Source organism: Pleuronectes platessa, chromosome 2 (assembly GCF_947347685.1).
Source record: "Pleuronectes platessa chromosome 2, fPlePla1.1, whole genome shotgun sequence".
NCBI classification, from domain to species: Eukaryota; Metazoa; Chordata; class Actinopteri; order Pleuronectiformes; family Pleuronectidae; genus Pleuronectes; species Pleuronectes platessa.
Genome location: NC_070627.1, coordinates 17,825,136 through 17,847,687, shown reverse-complemented (window position 1 = coordinate 17,847,687; position 22,552 = coordinate 17,825,136). Strand labels below are relative to the sequence as shown.

Genomic DNA, 22,552 nt, shown 5'->3' with positions numbered 1-22,552 from the left:
ACAGTGTTGTCCAGTATGGAGCTTTTCGAGACCAACCCTTATTTTTTCCCTGACCAGCGCTTCTATGAAGGAGGGGACAGCTATTTCCCCTCTCGCTTGCCCGGGGGGTACGACCAAGGCGGCTACCAGGACAGGAACTCCATGATGGGTTTGTGCACGAGTCTGTCTGGGGGTGTTGGAGTTGGCGTCACTGGAACAGAGGAAAAAGCCTCTCCGTCCAGCATGTCACCTCACTCCGAGGCCCACTGCCCAGGCCAGTGCCTCCCTTGGGCCTGTAAGCTTTGCAAAAGGAAGACAGTGACCATGGACCGTCGGAGAGCAGCCACGATGAGGGAGAAGAGGCGCCTGAAGAAGGTGAACGAGGCCTTTGAAGCTCTGAAGAGGAGCACCCTGATGAACCCCAACCAGAGGCTGCCCAAGGTGGAGATCTTGCGGAGCGCCATCCAGTATATCGAAAGGCTGCAGGCCCTGGTGTCTTCCCTCAACCAGCAGGACACTGAGACAGGACAGCAGGGACTGCACTACCGACCCAGCACGGCACAGGCCAGAGTGAGTAGGACAGAGGAGGGATGACTAGAAGGTCACATATTAAAAACTGAGAACAGAGCCAAAAGACAAACAGAAAGTGGCAGGAAAGGTGAAGCTGGGACGATAAACAAATGTGGAGTAGAGACACACATCATTAGATAATGAATTATTGGAAAAAAATGATGAAAACAAAAATGTTCTTTGTTGAACGAGTCCGCTCGAACACTGGCTTTGGAAGTGATCGTTCAGTTGTGGCGACAAATTGATGGATCTATATTTTTGTGTTTTACCTCATGTTCAGTGGTGTTTTAAGTCATCATCTGGTTTTAAGCCCAGTAATGTTTCAGATTGTTTTTTCTTTTCTCATGGTTAAAAGCTGAGGAGACAACTCTCGTTGTCAAATGTTCATGATCTTCAAGATCTTTTTTATTATTTCCATCTATGTTTTTTTAATTGGATGGTGTAATTTCTCTTACTGAGGTAATCCTTCTGAGATTGTCTCTGAGGGGTCACATGCATTTTTAGTAGTGGTGTTGTGTGTGTGTATTTGTGTGTGTGTGTGTGTCTATGTGGGGCAGGGTGTGCCGTGTCATAACACAGTGACTGACGGCAACTTCTGTGTGCATTTCCATGACAACAGGTGTCGTCGTCAAGCGAGCCCAGTTCAGGCAGCACCTGCTGCAGTAGCCCCGAGTGGAGCAGCACTCCAGAGCAGTGCACGCAGAGCTACGGCAGCGAGGGTGAGTAGAGTTCACACACACACACACACACACACACACTCATTATGACACCATGGGCAGATAAGTGTGCCGTCACTCTGATACTGACTGTGTGACTGTGTCTCTCTGCAGATCTCCTGAGTGCCTCCGACTCTCCGGAGCAGGGGAACATGCGTGCGCTGACCTCCATCGTGGAAAGCATCTCTGCAGCGGATGCAGCCGTGGCATTTCCTGTGGACATTCCCAAATAGACCTTCCACTCGTTGGACCCATAAATGCACAGAGATCCACAAAAATAAAAGAAAAATTGATACAGAGGATTAAAACTAATTTCAAAGTCCAATTAAATATATTTTTCAGCTGTACCGTTTTATCCTTTGATAAATTAAAAAAATTCGTAATATATTAGGATTGCAACTGTGCGGATCTATGGTTGTGCCAGCAAAACTGAATCCTGTTCACGACGAGGCCTTATTGCCATTATTCCCTGCCTTATTCTGTGGTCTAGACCTGCCTGTCAGACCCAAAGGAGCCTTTTATAACTAGAGATTCAACCATTTGGCTGCATGAACAACACCAAGTAACTAGAGTGGATCTCTGACATGTCTCCTGTCTGAGAGAGCTCAAGAGGAATAAGAAAAGTTATTTTCATCCTCACTTAATTTAAGTTTTTTCATCTTTTCGAAACCTTTCCCAGATCTTTCCTTCTTTGTGTGTGTGTTTTTATGCTTAGAACAACATGAGTTTTATTTGTGGGGCCAATATGTACCATGGCAGTTTTGACCAAGATCTGCTTAATTTAAACTGAATGCTAGTGATGTAAATACGTTCCCTTTTTCTACAGAGTGGTTTTGCCATTTTATTTTCTATTTTTTGCTAACTTATTTTTGACTTTTATAACTAAGATTGTTGTGTATTTGTAGATGTTCCAAAAGGTGATATTTTCTGTCCAATTCTTGCAATAAAGACCATTTTCAATACGTGTGTCTGTTGTTGACTGATTTGACGAATTGAAAAAGAACACAACAAACACAATTTATGTTAAAAAAAACAGCTTTACTTATGTCTATATAGTGTCATAAATACAGTACACTTTTTTTGAATAGCCAAATAATAAAATCTTGATTTGTCAGCATTGTTTCACACCTGGAATAAAGACACAGTACTCATAGCTGCCACATAGCACATTACACCTTTTAGACACCTTGGAAAAACTGTTAAAAAAAGAAAAAGATTGTACACCCATCCAGCACTTCACTGGTTCCATATGCTGTGTTCTCATTGGATGAGGAGTTGGTCAGCCAAGAGTCAAAACTGCTCACTGTCACGTCTCTATGGCAACAGAACGGGAGGCGACGGGACGGGATCAGAACGAGTCCGTCACGTTGAGCAGTATTATGTGGATATCATTGGCTGATGTTGAGCAGCAGTTTACAGTTTGATTTGAGAGAAGAGTTAAGGAATCGACAGATAGGAGCTACAGTGTTCACACTACCCATTCACAGAAAATAGTCATGGTCAAATGGCTGGGGTCGGCCAATCACACGTACGACCTTTCTGCAAGTCTCGAGCAGAGAGACTCATTCAGACACACACACACTCACACACACACACACAGCCGCACGCAGACACACACACACACACACACACACACACACACACATACCTTCATATTAAAGGATTCTCTCTATTCTAGGCTACATAGTGTCATACAGAAGGCGAGAGAGGTGGAGAGAGGGGATCTAACAGCTACATGGTGTTAAAAGAAGAAAAGGAGTGAAAAGAAAAGAACTGGAGAGGAAGAAGCCAAGAGTGAAGTCTGAATTTGGACCCATGAACCTGTGAAGAGGCCTTGTAGAAACACACCCCGTCTTTTGTGAGTCCCTCTCACTAAAGATTCACACACTTACAGCATACAGCAAAAGACGCACAAAGGTCCGACACAGAGAGAAAGAGAAAGAGAAAGAGAGAGAGAGAACAGTCACTATCGAATACAGGGCATTGGGTTTCATACAGCACTATTATATTATTTTCCATATATATTTCCAATATATATATATATTTATATATATATATAATATTTCTATAAAAAACATAATTCATCCATTTTATGTACAGAGACGATAAATGATTAATACCTTGCATAACCGGTAGAGGGGCAATGTGCAGTGGGATCTTCCATTTATACAAGTAATCATCATTCCCAAGACCAAATCAACAACTGCTCACCGTCGCTTTAAATCTCTTTTTCTTTCTACACTAATCAACTAGTGTAACTCGGATGTGACGACACAGGAAAGTTGGTTTGAACTTGGCCATGTTGAGACTAATAGAACCAGCACGAGAACCCACAGCTGAGACCAGGGGGAGCAGGAGCACAACACCACAACAACAAGGCTACTGGGAGCACTGGGGTAAACTGGGAGAGACTGGGACGAGTCTCGTTTACAGCAGCGAGCGCAGCCAATGAGCACTCTCGAGAGTTCAAAGATCAGAGTTGGCCTCTGTATTGCACGTGTCCGAAGGAGAGGTGAGAGATGAAAGGTGGGAGGTGAGGCTGGGCAGTGGCACCCAGGGACTTCCTCTCCAGATTTGGCATATCACTCTCAAAAGGCCGCAAGCATGTGTCCATATAGGTAATGAGAATGCACTGTAGGAGGAGAAGGGGGAAGAGAGAGGAAAGTGAGACAATGTCCTCAATCTTTATAAACTGTCTGTGGTTGAGCAACATTTTTCTGATCTATTACTAAAATCAGATTGTTTACTTTAATGTTTCTGTAAATCAGCCATTTACACGTACAGTAAAGGTCAAGCCATATTCCCTCCACATGCCCCACTGATTGCAAATGCTGTTTAAAAGCACACCAAGCTGGAAGTAACCCAGTGTCAGGTAGAGTTTCATTAGCTTACCTGGTAGCATTAGCGCCCCTGTTAGTAAGCAGAGAGTAGTTAGCATGAGTAGGTCCGCACGGCCGAAGGGTCGAGTCTCGGGGGCGCCGGGGGAGGAGCTTGAGAAGATGTGGCAAAGAGGGGCGTGGGCACAGAAGGACAGAAAGGACACAGCATGCAGTTAGTCAGTCAGGACAAGCAGAGACAATGGCAAGCAAAGATACAGACACACACACACACACACACACACACACACACACACACACACACAAAATATACGAGGTAGAATTGGTTAGTACTGAAACTAACCTTCAGGCTGCAGCTGTTTCCTGGACACCAAATTCACAGAGGGCGGCATGGACATGGAGGGCATACGGAATCCAGCAGGCAGTGTTTCCATGGAGCCTGCCATCATTCCAAGCCCCGCCCCTCCCTCACGTGCCCGAAACCTCTTGCGCCATGACGGAGAGCGTCGAAAAGTCTTGTCGTCCCCACTCTACAGGGACAGGGGGAAAACAAGGTCAGACATTTGGCCCTTTTTCAACAATATCGTATTGGATCAAAGCAGCAGCTTGAAAGGTCACCTCCTCTAGTCGACGGTCCGTTCCCAGAGCTAATAGGTTGTTGAACTCTCTGTCCAAAACCTGCCGTGCCTGAAAAACAGAGCAGACACAGAGACGATGTGAGCTCCCCAACCAGGATCCAAAAAAACAAGCACGAGCTGAGGCCGTAATGTCAACAGAAGCTTTTGAAATACCCAAGGAATTAAAAAGTGCTTCCTCTACTTATTAGAAACCATCATGTTTGCAGTTAAACTGCCAAAAAAAGGCCCCTATGAATGTGAGACTGGGCAAGTCATCTGTACTGACGCCTGTGATCAGTGAACTGTTTTAAGTGAATTCTAAGTGAGAACAACTCTTTATATTAGAACAACCAAATCTGAAGCCGTACTAAATGTTGGCAGCATGTTGTCAGGTGGAGGAGAAACATGCTGGCTGAACACAAACCACACTGCCAACAAAAATGAAGTATTTTATATAAAATAGAATCTTATTGCTAGAAATGTAGATGTTGTGAACAATATCCTATACAGATGTTTTGATTTCATAAATCATTGCGTCTGCCCACAAAATGGACCAAACTATCCTTAAGAACTGCTCACAAAACACTTGAAATCGTTCCTCTATAACCACCTGTGTGTTCTGCATAGGGATCTGCAGGATGAGCGCTAGGCTGCTGTAGTCAAAGGTCTCGTCCAGAGCGATGAGCGACCCGTGAACGCCGCTCTCCAACAGGCTGCCACTGTACTCCCTCAGACCAATGGAGTGGATCCAGTGGATCACCTGCTCATTGGTCCACACCAACACATCTAAACGTAAAGAGGGAGGGGCTCAGATTTATGGTTCAACGTGATGTGCAGTGACAGCAATTCAAATTTAAAACAGATAGAAACAAATAGATTTAGAGAAAAGAGAAGTGGAGAGAAAGAGAGAGAGAGAGAGAGCGAGAGAGAGAGAGAGAGAGAGAGAGAGAGAGAGGGGGATAAAGAGGTAATGTGCCTGATAACACAGTGTCAACTCACTGGCACACTCCCTTTGTTCATTTAAAGCACAGCTGTCAACCAGCTTTCCAAGTTGGAACAGGCGGTGAGTGTGTGTGCGTCTTTGTGTGTGTGTGTGTGTGTAAACAGGGCAGGAGTCTGATTTGACACGACAGCTGACTCAAGTTCATGTGCAGAACTCAAGGTCAAAAGGGCGAGAGGACTGGTTAGATCTAAGAGTGTGTGTGTGTGCAGACTACTCTTGGTATGCAGCGCTTTGGTTCATAAGGTTGAAGGCCTGCCTCAGTTGGTTTTATGACAGTGCATGGTGCAGCTGTTTCAGTGCGCGTGCCAAATTAACAATATCAGGCAAAACCACAAGGTGGTGCTCTTGCCTGACGAGACTTTGGATGGGTTGAGCTCATGTTCAGGGCATTTAAATCCGGGTGCTTCCTGTTTTGCTTTGTTTTGGTCACTGTATGTGTGTTTCAGGGTGTGAGTAAAGTGTACCTTTCATGTCGTGTTGGCTGTCCTCTCTCCGGTGCTCCAGGTCTTTCCTGTCATAATTGAGTCTCTTCAAGCTCATAATCCCATACTGCAGACTAGCCCTGGTACAACACACACACACACACACACACACACACACACACACACACACACACACACACACACACACACACACACACACACACACACACACACACACACACACACACACACACACACACACACACACACACACACACACACACAGAAAGGGATAAGCACATGTGCATCATTAGTCTCCTCATCTCCATTGCTAATATATCCAGTTAGCACATGAAAGCAGAAGCTGATCAAACAGAAGCTAAATTAATCGTCCCGGTTACAGACCTATGAAAGCTGTCCACCATCTTGAGGTGGCTCCTCAGGTCCTTCTTGGTCAGGTGGTCCAGCATGCGTGCGTCCACCAGACACTCCATGAAGTAGGAGCGGTACTGAGGCAGACCGAGGCTGGGCAGCCACTCGTTCCCGATCCACTCATGGTTCATGTCTCCATATGCCAGAGTCTACATGGAGACATGAAGATAATGCTACAGATTTTGAACAAAAGAGGCTGCTCTATGTTTCAGAAATATATACAGTAAATGTCTTCATGGATGTGACATTGATTAATGTGAAAACCTGAATAACCGCATTGCAGTTGTATGCCTCCGCCAACCAGTGCAGGTTCTGTGTACATATGTCTACATACTTCTTTCCCCCAGAGTCATATGAGGTCACTGTGAGCTTTCAACCAAAGACCACAAAAAAGTGATCACTTCATCTAAAATCGTAGTCCAACTGAAAACTGATCAAAAGTTGAAGAAATTCCCTCAAACTGTCTTGAGATGTCACCTTTTTCTGAGGCCAGCGTGACGTTGACCTTTGACCAGCGAAATCTATCAGTTAATCGTTGAGTCCAGGTGAATTTTACCAGATGTGATGAAATTCCCTACAGGAAGTCCTAATATTTCACATTCACAGGGATGTGAAGTCACTTTGACCTCCAGGTACCCAAATGGAATCAGTTCATCCTAGAGCCCAAGAGAACTTTTGTACCCAATATGAAGAAATACCCTTTAAGGCATTCTTGAGATATCGGTTCATAGGAATGAAACTGAAAGACCACCCAAAACATGATGCTGCTGGCAACTGGATGTCGCCGGTGGGGAGACATTAACATGTTTTGGAGCAAAAAGCTGCTTATGTGGTAAACCAATCACATTTCTGACATATTGTGAATCTAAATTAAAAAATATGTGCACGGTCTTACCAGGATTTAAAACATACATGGCTATACATAGTCACATTTTGAAGGCTGCTCTAAATGCGGACTGAAGTCTTATCAGGTAGTTAGCGGCGCAGTATTAAATACACAGCAATTATTATTTTATTTGCATTTTAACAGCTACAGCTCATCAAGGCTTTGAAAATTGGCAAATGGATTAAAGGTTAATAGAAAGAAATATTCATCATTTATTTGGGTTAAAGGGTAATTTCACTTAAATCATTTGTTTCTACTCACTCTTACTGGTTCCTTGCCAAACGGATACTTTTATTTTGAAGCATCAAAGTTATGAAAAATTGGTGTCTGAGTCTTCTGAGGGCAGCCTCACAAAATTAATTTAGTGGGATTTAGTTGTTTACAGTGCTCAAGGTACTGAAAGTGACACCTGAATAACTCAACAGCAGGACAACAACAACGTCACATTTGGACAAACGCCACATTTCATGCAATGTTACATCTGAGTACAATACTGAAGATTATTAAGATTCCCTTTAAATACGTGTGTTAGTGAAGAGTGTGGCTGCAAATACAGATGTTAGCAGATGTTATGCCCCCACCTGTGCCCAGCTGCCCTCCTCATTGTCCTGAGTGGCAGCATGGTAGAGACAATATGCAAGGTTAGAGACAGGGGCTGACAAAATACACATATAGTATAAATTTAACATAATATAATAGATCACACGCACATGTACACAAATGCAAACCAGAGGACATTACATTGACTTACATTGATTTCCTGGAGACCGAAAATGCAAATCCACTCATTATCTACTCACCACTATGCCGACGGAGGGGTGCTTGAAGTGTTTGAGTCCACAAAACACTTTTGGAGTTTCAGGGGTAGACAGCTTTACAGCCAAATCCAACACAATTGAAGTGAATGGCGTCAAACGTAAACGTGCCTCCATTCTGCTCCTGTGGTGTCATCCAAGTGTCCGTAAGCCCCGAAATGTTTGACTAAATGCTTTCTGATATCCTCAGCCCGGAGTCGTGTTCAAGCGCACACACTGCACAAGCTCTCGCCTCTACGCTATCGCCCAAGGAGCATCTGACGACATCAGCGAGAACTCGCAATAGCTGCAGTGTTTTGTGGACTTAAACACTTCAACCACCCATCCATTGGAATAGTGCTGAGTAGATAATGAGTGAATTTAAATGTTTGGGTGAACTATCCCTTTAACCTGAACTTAAACTTAAACTAAACTTTGTCTTCCCCAATTCACAAAATTGAATGGGGTACGTTACACAGACACACACACACACACACACACACACACACACACACACACACACACACACACACACACACACACATACACAGCCTTTTCACTCTGCAGTTAACCTCAAACTATATCAGTTAATTGTATCATCATGTTTAGTTGGATTTTTCATGTCAGCACAGGTCACCTGACCATAGGTTGCACCGGTAACATTCAGACACCCATAACAGAAATACCAGCGCGATAAACAAAATGCATGTGCATGTGATATAGTGGGGGAGAGTGGTGGTGGTGGTGGTGGTGGTGGGGGTAAAGGGAAGGGGAGCACCCAGATGGTACTGACCGCTTTAGTGGAGGAAGCCAGGTTCTCCATCTCTTCATGAGTCACCCACACATTTCCGGAGGACTGCTCAGAGGACAAAAACACACACGAACACACACACACACCGACCCCCACACGCCCACACACAAAGACAAACATTGTGTTGAGTGATGCCAGGGGAGGGAGTGTATTTCGGGCAGGTAGCTTGTAGCTATATCTGGCACCATATTTGTGTTATTTTCCCACAGAACCCCATGCAATTTATGGCAGCAGAGAAGGACAAGTCAACACAGTAAAAGGCAGAGACCAGCCTCTACTGTGTTTTGAGATGACGAACAAAAAAAGGTGAAAAAAGCAGTGATGGGTTACTCCAGGGTGCAGAGTGAAGGTTTATCCAATTCGTGGAAGAGGTTTTAAGGGTTGTCTTTGTGTAGGGGATCATTGTGTTCATTTATTAATTTGCTATTGGTGTATGTGCATCTATGTGGATGACAAAAAGCGCAGTGTGTGAGTCCACAGTGTTGTATTTTGGTTGTAGGTCTTTTGTTTTACCGTTCTGGAGGTGAGCGGTGCAGAGGGGCTGGTGAGGGACACCATCTCCTGAATGGCCAAGCGGAGTTTGAGTCGGTGCAGAGGGTTGCTGATGCCAATCTCCCTCTGAATCTCCGTGTCGGACAGAGCTGACATGATGGCTCCGCTCTTCACGTTGGCACGACAGGCCGCCACATACCAGGCCGGCATACCCACCCACAGCTGGTGAGAGTCATCAACACAACCAACGTCAACGCCATTGTCACCATAAAAGGCCACATAGAAGAGGAGGGGAGAGCAGATTACTGCTCCTATGGTCAGTCTGGTATTTAATATCAGCGTATATTAACGTAAAGACATATTTGGCTGGTAGAGATGAAATCAGATACGTGGAATACCTCAAGCCAGGAGACGACAGTGGGGCCGTCCCACTGGGCGAACGGCAGACCTCTTTTCCTGGCATCTTCAAGAAGCTCGTGCCTAAAGAAGAAATCATGAACAAAGGCAGAGGGAAAGGATAAAACAGCAGAGATGGCTCAGTGAATACTGTAACTAAAATAGTAATAAACAGAATAGAAATAGGGAGAAGAAACAGGATTTACTTTTTCTTCATCCTGCGGTCCCTCTCCGCCTGAGTGCCAAGTTTTCCCAGAGTCATGGTGTCGCCGATGCCCATCTCAAAGTCTGAAATACAGCAAGACAGTGTTCATTTCTATCTCCATAAATCCCATGCAATCTACACAGTGTAGTATGATATATGGTCAGCAGTGTACCTGTTAAGGCTGGTAGGGGCTGTCCTTCCCTGCCCATTGTCTGGTCCAGTCGACCCTTCTCCTTCTTCCCAAACAATCGGCCGATAGACGACTTGATGCCTTTCTTCTGCTTGCTGCAAACATACGAAACGAGCGAGCAGTAACAAATGATGTTAGACTAAAAGCTACAGTCGGACACATTATTGTCAACTGTTGATTACAAAGTAATGGACTCTGTGTGTGTTGAGCAAACAAGGTTTCAGAGTTGAATTGAAGTTGACAATTTATTTCTTAATCTTCCCGATTGCCTATCTTCAAATTTGCTCAAATGCCAGAAATGAGTTGAAATATTTTATAAATTAAAGATCTTTTGATTATTGGTGATATCTTAATGGTCGTTGTAAAATATTTATTTACTTAAATTACCTGCGAAAAAGGTTATGTTTTTATTTCTACGTTCGTTTGTTAGTTGGCAGGATTACACAAAATTTGAGAATTTCCCCCCCACTTTTTTTAACATTGAGTGAGGGCGTTTTATCTTTTATCTTGATGAAAAAAATCTGATATGTTTTGGGTATGCGCATAGGGGATATTTTTGAGTGTGTGTAATTTAGTGTAGATCCAAATACATTTTTTATCCAGTGATTAAATCCAGTCATTTTAAATGTAGTTTCATTGGGGGACTGTTGGGCCTTAGGGGAGTATGTAATCTACTGAGTGTCAGTCTAGGTAATGTACTTCATTTGAGTTGTTTTGTAGCCATGCTGTATATCGATTCATCAGCCATCAATCAGGACAATCCTCATTGTTTTGTGTTTACTCAGGTAAATCAGTGTAACTCAACCATGGCGACTGCTGTCTCCTGTTGCTCAGCTATGCGTATCTGTCTGTGTGGATGTGTATTTTTTTTACCCTCGACCATCCTCCAGGCTGCCTGTAAATTGGGCAAAATTGGTTTCCAGCCGCAAACTCCGGGGGGAAGAGGGAGGCGACGTCTCACACTTGATGGTAGCTTTGTCCACTTCAACTGGAGACTGGAAAAATCACAAAAGCAACTGGTTAAAAAAGCCGCAGACAGACAAAAACCACCACAATAAAACTGGACAATTTGACTTTGAAAACTTACTGCTACTTTTCTGCGATGTTTCCTCAGGTCGCTTGGCTATTGAAGGAAACAACACACATGCTATCAAAGAGACAATTTATCAACACCATCAAGTAATTGCAGTTACTGTGTGTTTATCAGATAGAAGGCCTGTGCTCTCTGACCAGAGTCATGATGCCTAGATGGTGGCTGGGGTTGCGTCCGTGGTGTTTCGGCGTTGAGTGGCCACTGTTGGGCGGTGACGAGGAGGATGCCAGGGACTGGGCGGTGGCAGAGGTGGGCAGGGCCCGCGGTCGAAGCGTCACGTTTAGTCCGTCCATGCTGCCGCTGTTCACGCGGGACTCGATCTCATCAGAGCGCAAGTCTGCGGACTCTCTCTCCACCTGGATCATCCTGCACAGACACGTACAAACATGCACGTACACACATGTTGTCTTACCTATGCAGTAGTAGTTGAAATAATATATTAGCTGAATAATCTGCCTATTATTTTCTTTGAAGGATTCAAAAGTTTTATCCAACAGAGACCTTTTATTTATGGATGTAATAATTAGCATCCTCTTCCAGTACGAGACATTAAGAGTGTTATCTGCATGGTAGCAGCTCTATATCTAATGCCACTATCTGTTCTGGTGCATCCTGTCTGGCCAGAGGGCTCCATGCATCGCTTGAACAAGCAGAAGCACCTTTAATTTATCTCCAAGACTTTCCTGTTCTTGTAAACATTTCTTGCCTCATCTTTAATATGTTGTTCCCGTCTTATCTGTATCCTGTTTCTTGTTGCTGCAACGACCCAGCTCCCCCCCTCAGGGATCATGAAACTGTCATGTGCTATAATCTAATATGCCTGTGATTTGTCACCTTATCTCTTCATTGATAGCATCAAGCTGCTCCTGCAGCATGAGAGCGAGAGTCTGAGCGTCTGATTGGCCGCTGGGGGAAAGCAGGGTGGAGCTGACATCGTCGTCCAGGTCCGACTCTGCCTCGATGTCACTGCCGAGGAGGCGGCTGACGCTGCCACGCAGTGACGGGTAGTCCTGTTCAAACACGCCGAATACCTGAAAGGACAGACATGAGCTCTATTACAAACATATCTATAGAGGTAGTCTACATGCACACATGTAAAAATACAAGGTGACAGTTGTGGAGGTAAGTGGTCAGATAAGAAATGGATGAACAAGAAACTTACATCAGACAGCATGTCGATGGCGGCAGGTGAGAGAGAGACAGAAAGACATGGAGGTTAGTAAAGAATGGTGAGCTAGGTATGAAGATCCTCAAACACTGGCCGGGCACTGACACGCATTAGCAAAGCAGACATGAACTTGGATGCAGCACTGGCAAGGAGCAAATGTGGTTAAACGAATAACCGACATATGATCTGTAGGTTGGCCATTCTACTTAGTGTTAGGGACTACAGGGCTGTTGTGTTCTGGTCAGGACTTTATCAGCACCTTGTTTGGGTCGTCTCGCATCGCTGACATTCTGCCCTTCTGTGAGCGCCTGATCACAGTCGTGCTGTAGTGGCCGTCCTGGCCCTCCACCACAGAGAAGCGAAGGTCACTGGCGCTACCCAGATGAGACCTGGGATGATAAACATGAAGGAGATCACAATCACATTCATCATAATGAAGCAGCATGTTAGAGGGAGAGTGTGAGGGAACATGGAGGAAGTGTTCGTCTGTGTGTACCGGGGGTGAGTTCCATCTCCAAAAACCCCACTGCGACGTTTCAAATGGTCGATCTCATTTCTCAACTTCTCAATCTCTCCGATCAGCCGTTCCTGGGAGACAGATGGTATTAAGGGGAATGTGCTTAGTTAGTTTAAATCAAGAAAAAGTAGGAATAACTTTACTATAGTACCACTACATTACAAGTTGGAGTAAAAAGTCCATATAAACAGCAAGTGTCTGGTTTTCAATATGTTACTTAAATAGAAGATTTTTTGTAAAATGCTTAAAGTTTTAAAGGTAAAAAACAGTCTCAGCTGGCTGAAAACAAGTGACTATCATTCTAGGGCTTATGAATTTTGATCATGAGGTGATGAGAGCAACAGTTGTTTGATGATTGGCTGAGTTCTTACTGACCCTGGTGTGGTAAAATTCTTCAAGCTGTTTCTGGCAGTTCTCCAGGTCCTGAATTAGAGAGTTCTGGACCAAAAAAAGTTATGAAACCTCGTGAAAACAAGTAAAATATAAAGTAATAGTCATTTGTTATGTGAACAACAGTAATATGAGCTGCTGCTACGTAGATGAATGTGTGCCAATTGTGTGTGTGAGCGTGTGCGCAGGTCTTGCCTTGTCCTCCAGGGCAGCCATGCGTTCCTTGAGATGGAGCTGCAGTCTCTCATTGGACTCAGTGAGCAGACGATCCACAGTGTCAGATAAACGCTTGTTGTGCTCCTCATTCATTTTCTCCCTCTGACGAGCCTGGAGGTGATCAGAGCGAGAGAGAACAAGACAGGGTAGAAAGTCATCACCACATTTTCTCTTTCACATGACTCCATTTAGGTGTATTTATGCAGCTAATCAAACGTCTCTGCATGGATTAAAGGATGTAGTGTGCATTTAGCCCGAGATCACAAGCTGCCAGAGAGGTTGTCTTGGCCAACAATGTATCTCACAGCCAGAGCGATTTAATTAAGTCATTTACATGATGATGAAAAAAGGGTTCAATGCCTTTTTGTAAATGGCTTTGCTCAATATGTATTCTACATAATTCCATTAAAATGAATTAACACAGACACAAACAAACACACGTCTGCAACTACCACGACTAAATATAGTCGTGAGATTGCACAGAGAGAAAGAGAAATTTGCGTAGCGTGAATTATTCAGAGTCTAAAGATAGCAGCCAATCAGTCTTATGGCGGGGGGGGTCTGTGTGTGTGTGTGTGAAAGATTTGTGGAGTTGGTTTAAATTCATGCAACAATGCACCATGTCTGTCCTGTGTGCATGAAGTGTATGCATGAGGGAACACAGATCCAAGATTCAAGGCATCCAGCTAATGTGAAGCATCAGCACACACACACACACACGCACACACACACGCACACACATGTTATAGTGAGAGGTCAAAGAGACCCTGCAGGGCTGGCTCAGACACATACACACACACACTCACACACACACACACACCCTTCCAAGCTCTTGGTTCTTCTCCTCCAGTTGAGATTCCAGCTGTCTGAGCCGCTCCTCCACGTTGCCATGACGTTCCTCGGCCTGCAGAGGGAGATGATTACACGTTAGTTCAACCGCCACCTCTGTAACTTTGTGTCTGACTCTTTCTGTAGCTTTTGTGACTAAATTATCATTTGCTGTAGTCTCTGCACTTTGTGTGTGGGTGTGTGTGGGTGTGATTTTTTGTGTTACCTTGGAGAGCGCTGCCACTCTCTGGGCCAATTCGGCTTCCACCTCTGGCAGAGTCTCAGCCTTCCTCATGGTCTGAGCCAGCCTCTGCTCTGCCATCTCCAGCATCTCCTGCAGCTGGCGCACCTTCTCTTCACTCTGACACACACGCACAAAACATGCACACACAGGCACACAGGCACACACACACACACACACACACACACAAACACAGAAGACGCCCATTAGTGCGAGGCAGTTGTAACCAGTGCATTGCAGTCATGGAGCAGCGAGGACACGTCACACAGGCCCTGACTGGAGGATGTTGTGGACCCATGTGGTGTTGAACCCTGAACAGCGGATGAACCACTGAGTGTGATATTTCTTTTACCCGCTCAAGTGACTGAAATATTCTTTAGCAGTCGACCTTGAACGCATCACACTCAACACTTTCGGACAAAATAACTCATGTCACCTTCATATATAACTCCTGTCATCAAGTTGGATGTGCCACTTTTGGCCGATTAATACTGATTGAGTTCTTGTGTCAGGGTTTATCAGCTAAATTCTGACAGGATCATTTTCACAGGTGCTTTTGTCGAACCTGTATTTAAATGCCGATGGCATTTCGGAGCTTTACTCGACATAGCGATCACCCTTTTCAATCTGAATGACCGTTGATTGATAAATATAAACCAGGAAGAGGGTTTTTCTTGTAGCACATGGCTGTATATGGCTGCTGTGTTTGTTACCTGTCGGTGCAGGGAGTCCTTGGTGGCCAGTTCATTCTCCAGTTTGTCGTTGAGGTCATGAATGTGTGTGGTTTCCCGCTGGGCGGCCAGGTAGCGTTTCTCTAATGTTGTGATTCTCTCCTCCATGTCCTCTCTCTGTGGGTGCGGGGACACAACAACATGTATGTGTATGTATGGACACATACCTTATCTTGAATATTATCATTTAAGATACATTATCAGTATAAATATTTGTGGTATCATGTACAGTTGTTGGGATTGAGTGCAGCCTGATATCTGAATCCTAACAAGAGTAATTTGCAGTTATAATAAATGTAAATGTATGCACAGTTTCTCTTTAGCAGTGAGAAATCAATGACATGGAAATCTAAGGTGTGTTTGGGAGTAATGATATAGTAATGTATTATTAAAGATACACATTTTTCCCTCAGAAAAGTCGAAAGTTAAACTTTTTATCTTTTTACAAAAAAGTAAAAATGTAACTTTTTTGTCTCCAAGAACAGAATCACATCTCCTTTGACCTCACCTCTCTCTGCTCCCTCTGTTGTTTGATTGACAGCTCCTCGCTGCGGCTCAGTTCTCGGCGTGCGTTCGCGAGCTCTGCCTCCAGCTCGGCCAAGCGGGCGTTCAGAGTGACAGAGTGCTCGCGGCTCTGGGACAGCTCCTTGTTGGTGCGATCCAGCAGCTCCTGAAGTTCAGACAAACGGCTGCTGTCATCGTGAGCGTCTATGGAGCCGTTGGGAAGTCTCTGTAAGGTGGAAACATACATTTATATATATATACACAAACACACACACATACACATTGTCACATTAAAGGTGGTTTAGGACTTAGTTAAACAAATAATGTGAGAGTTGACATAGAAAACACAGGGTTGTTGGAGATTAGAAAAAGTTGGATGACCCAGATAAAAAAGTGTTTTTATGCATTTATGGGTGGTGCAGTGTGGTGTGGTGCTGCCATGTTGTTGTTTTGATGCTGTTTCTCATCTCCTCACAGCTCAAAGTGCAGCTCATTCCAGGGCCTTAATTAAACAAACCTTTGGGGACACATATTCATACAGGCAACACAGTGGGCAGTCAGAGTTATTAGGACCCCCTCCGCTGCCTCATGTTCCCATTTTGCCTGCTTATGAATACCTTACAGAATCAAAAACTTGCACGCCAGCACAGCGGGAAGTGGAGCTAAATAGCATGAAGATGTGTAGTAAAACACGCCTGGTGGATTGTGCAATTGTGCGTTTAGCCTCACAAAGTCAATAGTTTTACACCCAGGGACTTTGGAAATGCCAATGTACGGCCCCACCAGAACGGCAATCTGTGACAAACATTGGATATGACGTGGAGCCAATATTAAGTCGGAACAGGGTTCCAAAGCAGCTCGCCAGGAAAGAAATACATGAGGTGATGATTTCATGGGGATTTGAATTAAATATCCCCTGAAGGATGCTGAGGGAAACTGCAGTAATTGTCAACAGGACAGTGTGTGTCATGAATAGAAGTCCTGGCAGCTTGTGTGTTTGCACAGTTCACACACAGAGAGACATGTACCTCTCATGTTAACCTCCGCCAAGGAGGTTATGATTTTGCCCTTGTCAATTTGTTTGTCATCAGCATTATGAAAAAACGATGAAACAGATTCAAGGAAACGGGCCTAGAGAGAAGCCAGGCGGATCCAGGATGTGTTTTACTGGGATATCTGACATATTACAATTTGGTGCAGCTTGATTACATTTAAGACTGTTGGGACTTGGTGGAGCTATGCACTCTACTGAGTTCCTTATGAAGCTTAGTGTGAGTTCAATTAGGAAGACTTCGTTCACAGTTCACTCTCCCTCTTCTATTTAGCTGATTGTTGGGTGCTCTGATCTCAATCAGCCAATCATGTTGCTTCAATCTGTTCTCCTCTCTCTTTTCAGTCGTTTCAGTGATTCGCTGTGACCCTCCTCCTCCCCAGTCACCTGCAGTCTCCATATCCAGTATCTCATCAGACCCTCCACTGTCTCTACATCCTATCAACCACCACCATTGTCTAGACCTCAGGGGATTTCCTATACTCCAGACAGCCTCACCCCATTTTAACATTGATGACATCACTTTGGGTCTAAGCACCAAATAGACTAATTTATACCACATTACTTTCTTCCCTAATTATGCTTGGCAATACATTTTGTCCATGTCTCATGGATGGCCATCCTTTGTCACACCCACCTCACTGCTGCCATCCTCTCTTAACGGGAACATCTTGATTTATCTAATTTAACAAATCGTTCATAAAACACATTTTATTTTTGCTTTCTCTGTCTCTAAGCCAAAGCAACAGGAGCCAAACAAAGTGGAAGTAAGTGTGTGGATGTGTGTTTGTGTGTGTGTGTGTGTGTGTGTGTGTGCGTCTGTGTGTCTGTGCGTGTGTGTGTGTGTGTGTGTGTGTGTGTGTGTGTGTGTGTGTGTGTGTGTGTGTGTGTGTGTGCGCGTGTGTGTGTGTGTGTGTGTGTGTGTGTGTATGTGTGTGTGTGTGAGCCACCAGACAACAACCACAGACAGACATAAAATAGAGCACAGAGCAGAAAAACAATCACACAGCCAGGAAGACCTTCCATGTAGGTTTGGATCCATCTGTTCGCTCCAGTGAGTCACCATCCTTCCTTTGTCTCACCATGTTCAACTGCAATGTAAATTAAAAAGAAGAAAAAACAGAACAAGCATTTACAAATTTTTCTCTTCCTTCACTGAACCAAAAAAAAAAAAAAAAACTCGGACTCCGGATGGGAAGTCTGGCTCTCGGGCTGTCAGCCTGCTTCAGACAACATGCTCCAGCATATTTGGGAGAACTATTAAAATGAATTCTTCAGATTACTCAAAATAGAGAAGGGAGGTTTTAGGGGAAGGGGATTTTATTTTATCTTTAGAACAATTCCTCTGATGGCATTTACAATATATATTTAAGTGCAGAAGGAAAGTTGCTGTGTGTGTCTGTGTGTGTCTGTGTGCGTGCATGCGCATTGGCAAATGTGTATGAACAGAGGGCCAAGTAGACTGAGCCTCTCGCTGAGCCTGACACTTGGAGTATATATCGGATCAGACAGTAGGCTGCAAAAGATGTCTGCTAGGAACTGAACAGATGTTTCACTAACCAATACACACATACTCTCACACAAATACACACACAAACACACACACACACACACACACATATATATACACACATACACAGACACGTAAACATTAATGCATGCACACCTCTTGTGTGGTCACCACTAGCTGTCCCTCCAGGGTGGCCACCCTCTCCAGAGCCACCCGAAGCCTCTCACGCACCTGACAGAAACACAGAGAGAACACACTTCATCAACAGGGGCCAGAAACACTGTGTTGAACTTACAACAGTATGTGTTTATGTAATTTGTAGGTATGTAATTTTAAGTTATACTGAGAAATGTAATTTGGATTTTTTTTGGGGTATCACCGTTCATTAATTGGTTTTACGAAATGATCATGTTTGTCATCTGCTTCCTTTTACAGTTTCACTCTGGTCTTACTGTAGTTTTCTGGAGAAGCAGCTTGCTCCACACTTCCTCAATCTGTTTCACATTAAAAGCATTTCATCTCTTCCCTTTCATGGGGGACTTTTACTATGAAAATCAGGAAGTGCTGAGGTTTATTAACAGCTTAATATAAAGAAAAACAGCAAAAGGGAACTGATCAAAAAGTGAGGGAGGATAGCAACTGTTGCTAGTAGTATGACATGACTAATGAGGTCGCCAAGCGCGACTGCCGTTTACACCTGCATTCATGTGTGTGTTTGTGTGTGTGTGTGAATCCACCTTCTCATCCAGGGCCTTGTGGTGTTCAAACAGCGACTTCAGAGCTTTCAGGACCTCCACCTCGCTGGAAACTCCAGATGGTGGGGGTGCTTGTCTCTTCACCACTGTCATCCTCAGACTGCGCTCGTGACGAGACACCAGGCACTCCAGGTGCTCCAACAGCAGCTACAACACACACACACACACACATATAAAACAAAGGCATGCATGCAGAACCAAAGAGAATACTAATTTCAAGCTTAGAAACATTATTTGTTTTTATCAGCACCACTGCACACTTGCACTCACATATAGAAATGCACACACATACCCTTGTGTTGTTCCTTTCAGCTTTCAGCTCCGATATCTCCTCCTCTTTCTCCAGCAGCTGCTCCTGGCATATGTTCAGCTCCTTGGTCAGGGTGGCAAACTCCTACAGACACACACACCCACAACACATACAGGTTCATATTGTATCGGTGATCAGTGGAATGGGCTTTCTTAGCTGTAATCTTAAAATGCAAACCCAACTGGGTGTTATTGACCACTTTTTTTTTGTTGCAGTTTTGGTGACCGAGTAGCACAGGGAAATTCTAAGTACCTGTGGGAGGAATTCTTTATCAGCAGGTGAAGTTGGGACAGACATAAATAATGGGCAGTCCAGGCTCAATAAGAGGAGGTCTGAGCCAGTGGAAGCCTCATGACAAAATACCACCGAAATGACACCGTGTTATCTGCTCTGCACAAATACAACCTCAGCTGTGCCGCTCTGACCACCTCAGTGACCACCTCTGGGTTGCAAGCACAAAAAACAAGTGGATTTGTGACTGATGACATTTTGTTTGTTGTGATGTTTTTTACATAATTAAAATATCCAGTTTGTTGTTGCTTGAATACCTTACTACTAGCAATAAAGGCCAACATTTGTTTCAGGATATTTGGGTCACATTTGCTATTTTACAAGTATAAGCAACATTAGGCTCACATCCATTTAGTGCGGGAAACAAGAATTAAGGCCATGATTGCCTGAAGTGGTTCACCTCCGTATGCTACTGCATATAATGATGTTGAAATGATTTCCTAAACATATCAGTTTTACCTACTATTCTGATCAAAATTTTATGAAATTGTATGATTTCATTATGTTGTACATAAAGTAAATATACTATAAATACAATTGAGAGAACTGAGAACACCAAGAACAATATCACCCCTTTCTTTCTGACACAAACACAGGAGCAAATACAACTGGTGATGATGAGGTATATTTTTAATTAAACAGTGAACAGATCTATAATAAATTCTTAGTTGTAAGATTAAATGTATTTCACTTGAGAGCAATTATAATTATTGATGTTCATTCTTCATGCTCATTAGTCCTGCTGGAGGTCTGACTCTGAAGAGTCAGTGCTGCTGCTGATGTTCTTTTACAGCCACATCCGCCCAACTTTACTGATGATTGATGAATGAGCATGGACCACATTGGTTTATGGCTGATATGGATCCACTCAGTGTGCCATCAGTGAACATGTCGGAAAATATTTTCAGCCCCTTTGTGCAAACTGTGCACAGACTGTGCAGAGGCAGCTCTGAGATGTATGTCTATAGGATTCAGGGGCAATCTAAGAGTTAAACCCACCCCAAAATAAGAATTCAGTCATTATCTAAATACAATTAAAGGTCCCATAATCTTTTATTTGAGATTTCTGTGTTTTGTTACATTAGAATTCGGTCAATGTGTCAAGACTCTAGACTTTAACTCTGAAACTCTTAAATAAAGAGTTGGTTTTTTTTGTTGCTTTTGGTTGTTTTTGGTTGAAAACATCACCCGTGTTTTCCTTGTGTTTGGATTTCTGTTCACTCTGTGTTTCCTGTTTTATTATGAAGTTTTACTCCTCATGTGTCTTCAAATTAACTTCCTGTCGTTGTCCTGTTTCCTGTCCCTGGGATTGTCTGAACCAGATCCTCATGTGTTTCACCTGTGCTCAATCATCACTGCCTCCCCTGTGTATAAAAGTCTCTGTGCTTCCATATGTTCTGTTCAGTTGGTCGTAGTCATCTGCTTTTCCCACGTTGATGTCTAACCTCTTTATTGCTCTCCTGTGTTTAGCTAAAATCTGCTTAATATTCAATCTCTATTTCGAACTATGACTAATATGTATACATATATATTTCCCCTTTTTCTATTGTGTTACTCATACTAAAAAACAGCTATTATCTGTGGACTCCAAACTTTAAGCTCAGAGATTAAATCCAGCGTCCTGAAGTCAGTATTCTGGTAAAAAAGATTAAAGTTCTCCATTATTCTGTCTCTGTAACTGCCGACCAGGCAAAGCATATTTTTCGCCCATGACTTTTCCATTTACACCAGTCACACCGTTAGATCTTCTTTCCACTCCATTCTCTCATCTGCAATCAATCCTATCTGAGATGGAAAACTACAGTACATTGAGAGATATAGTACATATATCTTTTTGTGGAAGTTAAAACTTATAATGAAACACAGCAGAAGTGTGAAATATTAGACATAATTTAGAAGAGTTCAACATTTTGGAAAGTGTTAGAAGATTAGAAGATCTTAGAAGAAGATTGATACCATTCTCATGTCTACTCTGTATGGTAAGGGCTGTCCTTTCACCAGAAGGTCGTCCTCTAACTGGCTGTTTTACCTTAGCCTTTATTATTGGTTATGAGTGAAAAATCACTTAAGTACAAACACATATTTCACCTGTACAGTATCTCTACTGTGAAGTTGATTAATTCATATATACACAGCTTATCCCACATTATTCGAGCTAGTAGCGCCACCTTTTCACAGCTACACAAACAACCACATATTACAGATTTGATGGGCATTTTATGTTCTTTTGGGGCTGTAAAGTGACGGCTCCATTAACTTTAATAGTTTGGGAGACGACGTGACGGAAGTGCAGCAGTATTCTGCTGTGTGTTTGGTTTTTACAGTTTATAAACTTTAACGGCATTTCGTCCTGCAATTTTTCATTATGGGGTGAACAAGTCCTTTAACATCACATCGGCCAAAGGTGTTTGAAGATATTATGACCCAGTCGGTGCAGAGGATATAAAAACAACGAATTAAAATAACAAAGGGTGTTCTTAAAATGGTCTCACGCCCCAAATGTGTGTAAAACTGAAAAAACTCATCAGGAAGGCAGAGTCTGTGGTTGGCTCTAAGCTTGTCACCCTGGAGGAGGTGGTGGAGGACAGGATGCTGGC

The 22,552-nt window shown here is 43.6% G+C and overlaps 2 protein-coding genes across 2 annotated transcripts in view; one reads left to right on the top strand and one right to left on the bottom strand.

The window, feature by feature from the left end:
- On the top strand, positions 1–2,084 carry myog (myogenin). Its single transcript, XM_053441186.1, has 3 exons — positions 1–549; positions 1,169–1,268; positions 1,380–2,084. The coding sequence occupies exons 1-3, from the start codon at positions 16–18 to the stop codon at positions 1,496–1,498; spliced, it is 753 nt and encodes a 250-aa protein (XP_053297161.1). The 5' UTR covers positions 1–15; the 3' UTR covers positions 1,499–2,084.
- Positions 2,085–4,196: 2,112 nt separating this feature from the next.
- ppfia4 (PTPRF interacting protein alpha 4) overlaps positions 4,197–22,552 on the bottom strand; it is a 51,164-nt gene continuing 32,808 nt past the window's right edge. Inside the window, exons 2-29 of the mRNA XM_053439786.1 lie at positions 19,647–19,748; positions 19,337–19,501; positions 18,756–18,830; positions 18,109–18,180; positions 16,043–16,264; positions 15,517–15,651; positions 14,789–14,923; positions 14,555–14,638; positions 13,714–13,845; positions 13,504–13,566; positions 13,108–13,199; positions 12,871–13,000; positions 12,278–12,474; positions 11,581–11,809; positions 11,438–11,473; positions 11,224–11,345; positions 10,333–10,445; positions 10,162–10,243; positions 9,958–10,039; positions 9,581–9,781; positions 9,050–9,112; positions 8,044–8,070; positions 6,550–6,725; positions 6,187–6,284; positions 5,330–5,505; positions 4,721–4,789; positions 4,446–4,632; positions 4,197–4,255 (exon numbers count right to left, since the gene is read on the bottom strand). Coding sequence (XP_053295761.1) covers positions 4,197–4,255; positions 4,446–4,632; positions 4,721–4,789; positions 5,330–5,505; positions 6,187–6,284; positions 6,550–6,725; positions 8,044–8,070; positions 9,050–9,112; positions 9,581–9,781; positions 9,958–10,039; positions 10,162–10,243; positions 10,333–10,445; positions 11,224–11,345; positions 11,438–11,473; positions 11,581–11,809; positions 12,278–12,474; positions 12,871–13,000; positions 13,108–13,199; positions 13,504–13,566; positions 13,714–13,845; positions 14,555–14,638; positions 14,789–14,923; positions 15,517–15,651; positions 16,043–16,264; positions 18,109–18,180; positions 18,756–18,830; positions 19,337–19,501; positions 19,647–19,748 — 3,324 coding nt within the window. The remainder of the gene's footprint in view (positions 4,256–4,445; positions 4,633–4,720; positions 4,790–5,329; positions 5,506–6,186; positions 6,285–6,549; positions 6,726–8,043; positions 8,071–9,049; positions 9,113–9,580; positions 9,782–9,957; positions 10,040–10,161; positions 10,244–10,332; positions 10,446–11,223; positions 11,346–11,437; positions 11,474–11,580; positions 11,810–12,277; positions 12,475–12,870; positions 13,001–13,107; positions 13,200–13,503; positions 13,567–13,713; positions 13,846–14,554; positions 14,639–14,788; positions 14,924–15,516; positions 15,652–16,042; positions 16,265–18,108; positions 18,181–18,755; positions 18,831–19,336; positions 19,502–19,646; positions 19,749–22,552) is intronic.

What these genes read in the sequence shown, in the direction of transcription:
- myog (XM_053441186.1), top strand. Translation starts at nt 16, where the DNA reads ATGGAGCTTTTCGAGACCAACCCTTATTTTTTCCCTGACCAGCGCTTC. An exon ending in CCAGCACGGCACAGGCCAGA is followed by an intron (nt 550 to 1,168) that starts GTGAGTAGGACA and finishes CCATGACAACAG; the next exon opens with GTGTCGTCGTCAAGCGAGCC. An exon ending in GCAGAGCTACGGCAGCGAGG is followed by an intron (nt 1,269 to 1,379) that starts GTGAGTAGAGTT and finishes GTCTCTCTGCAG; the next exon opens with ATCTCCTGAGTGCCTCCGAC.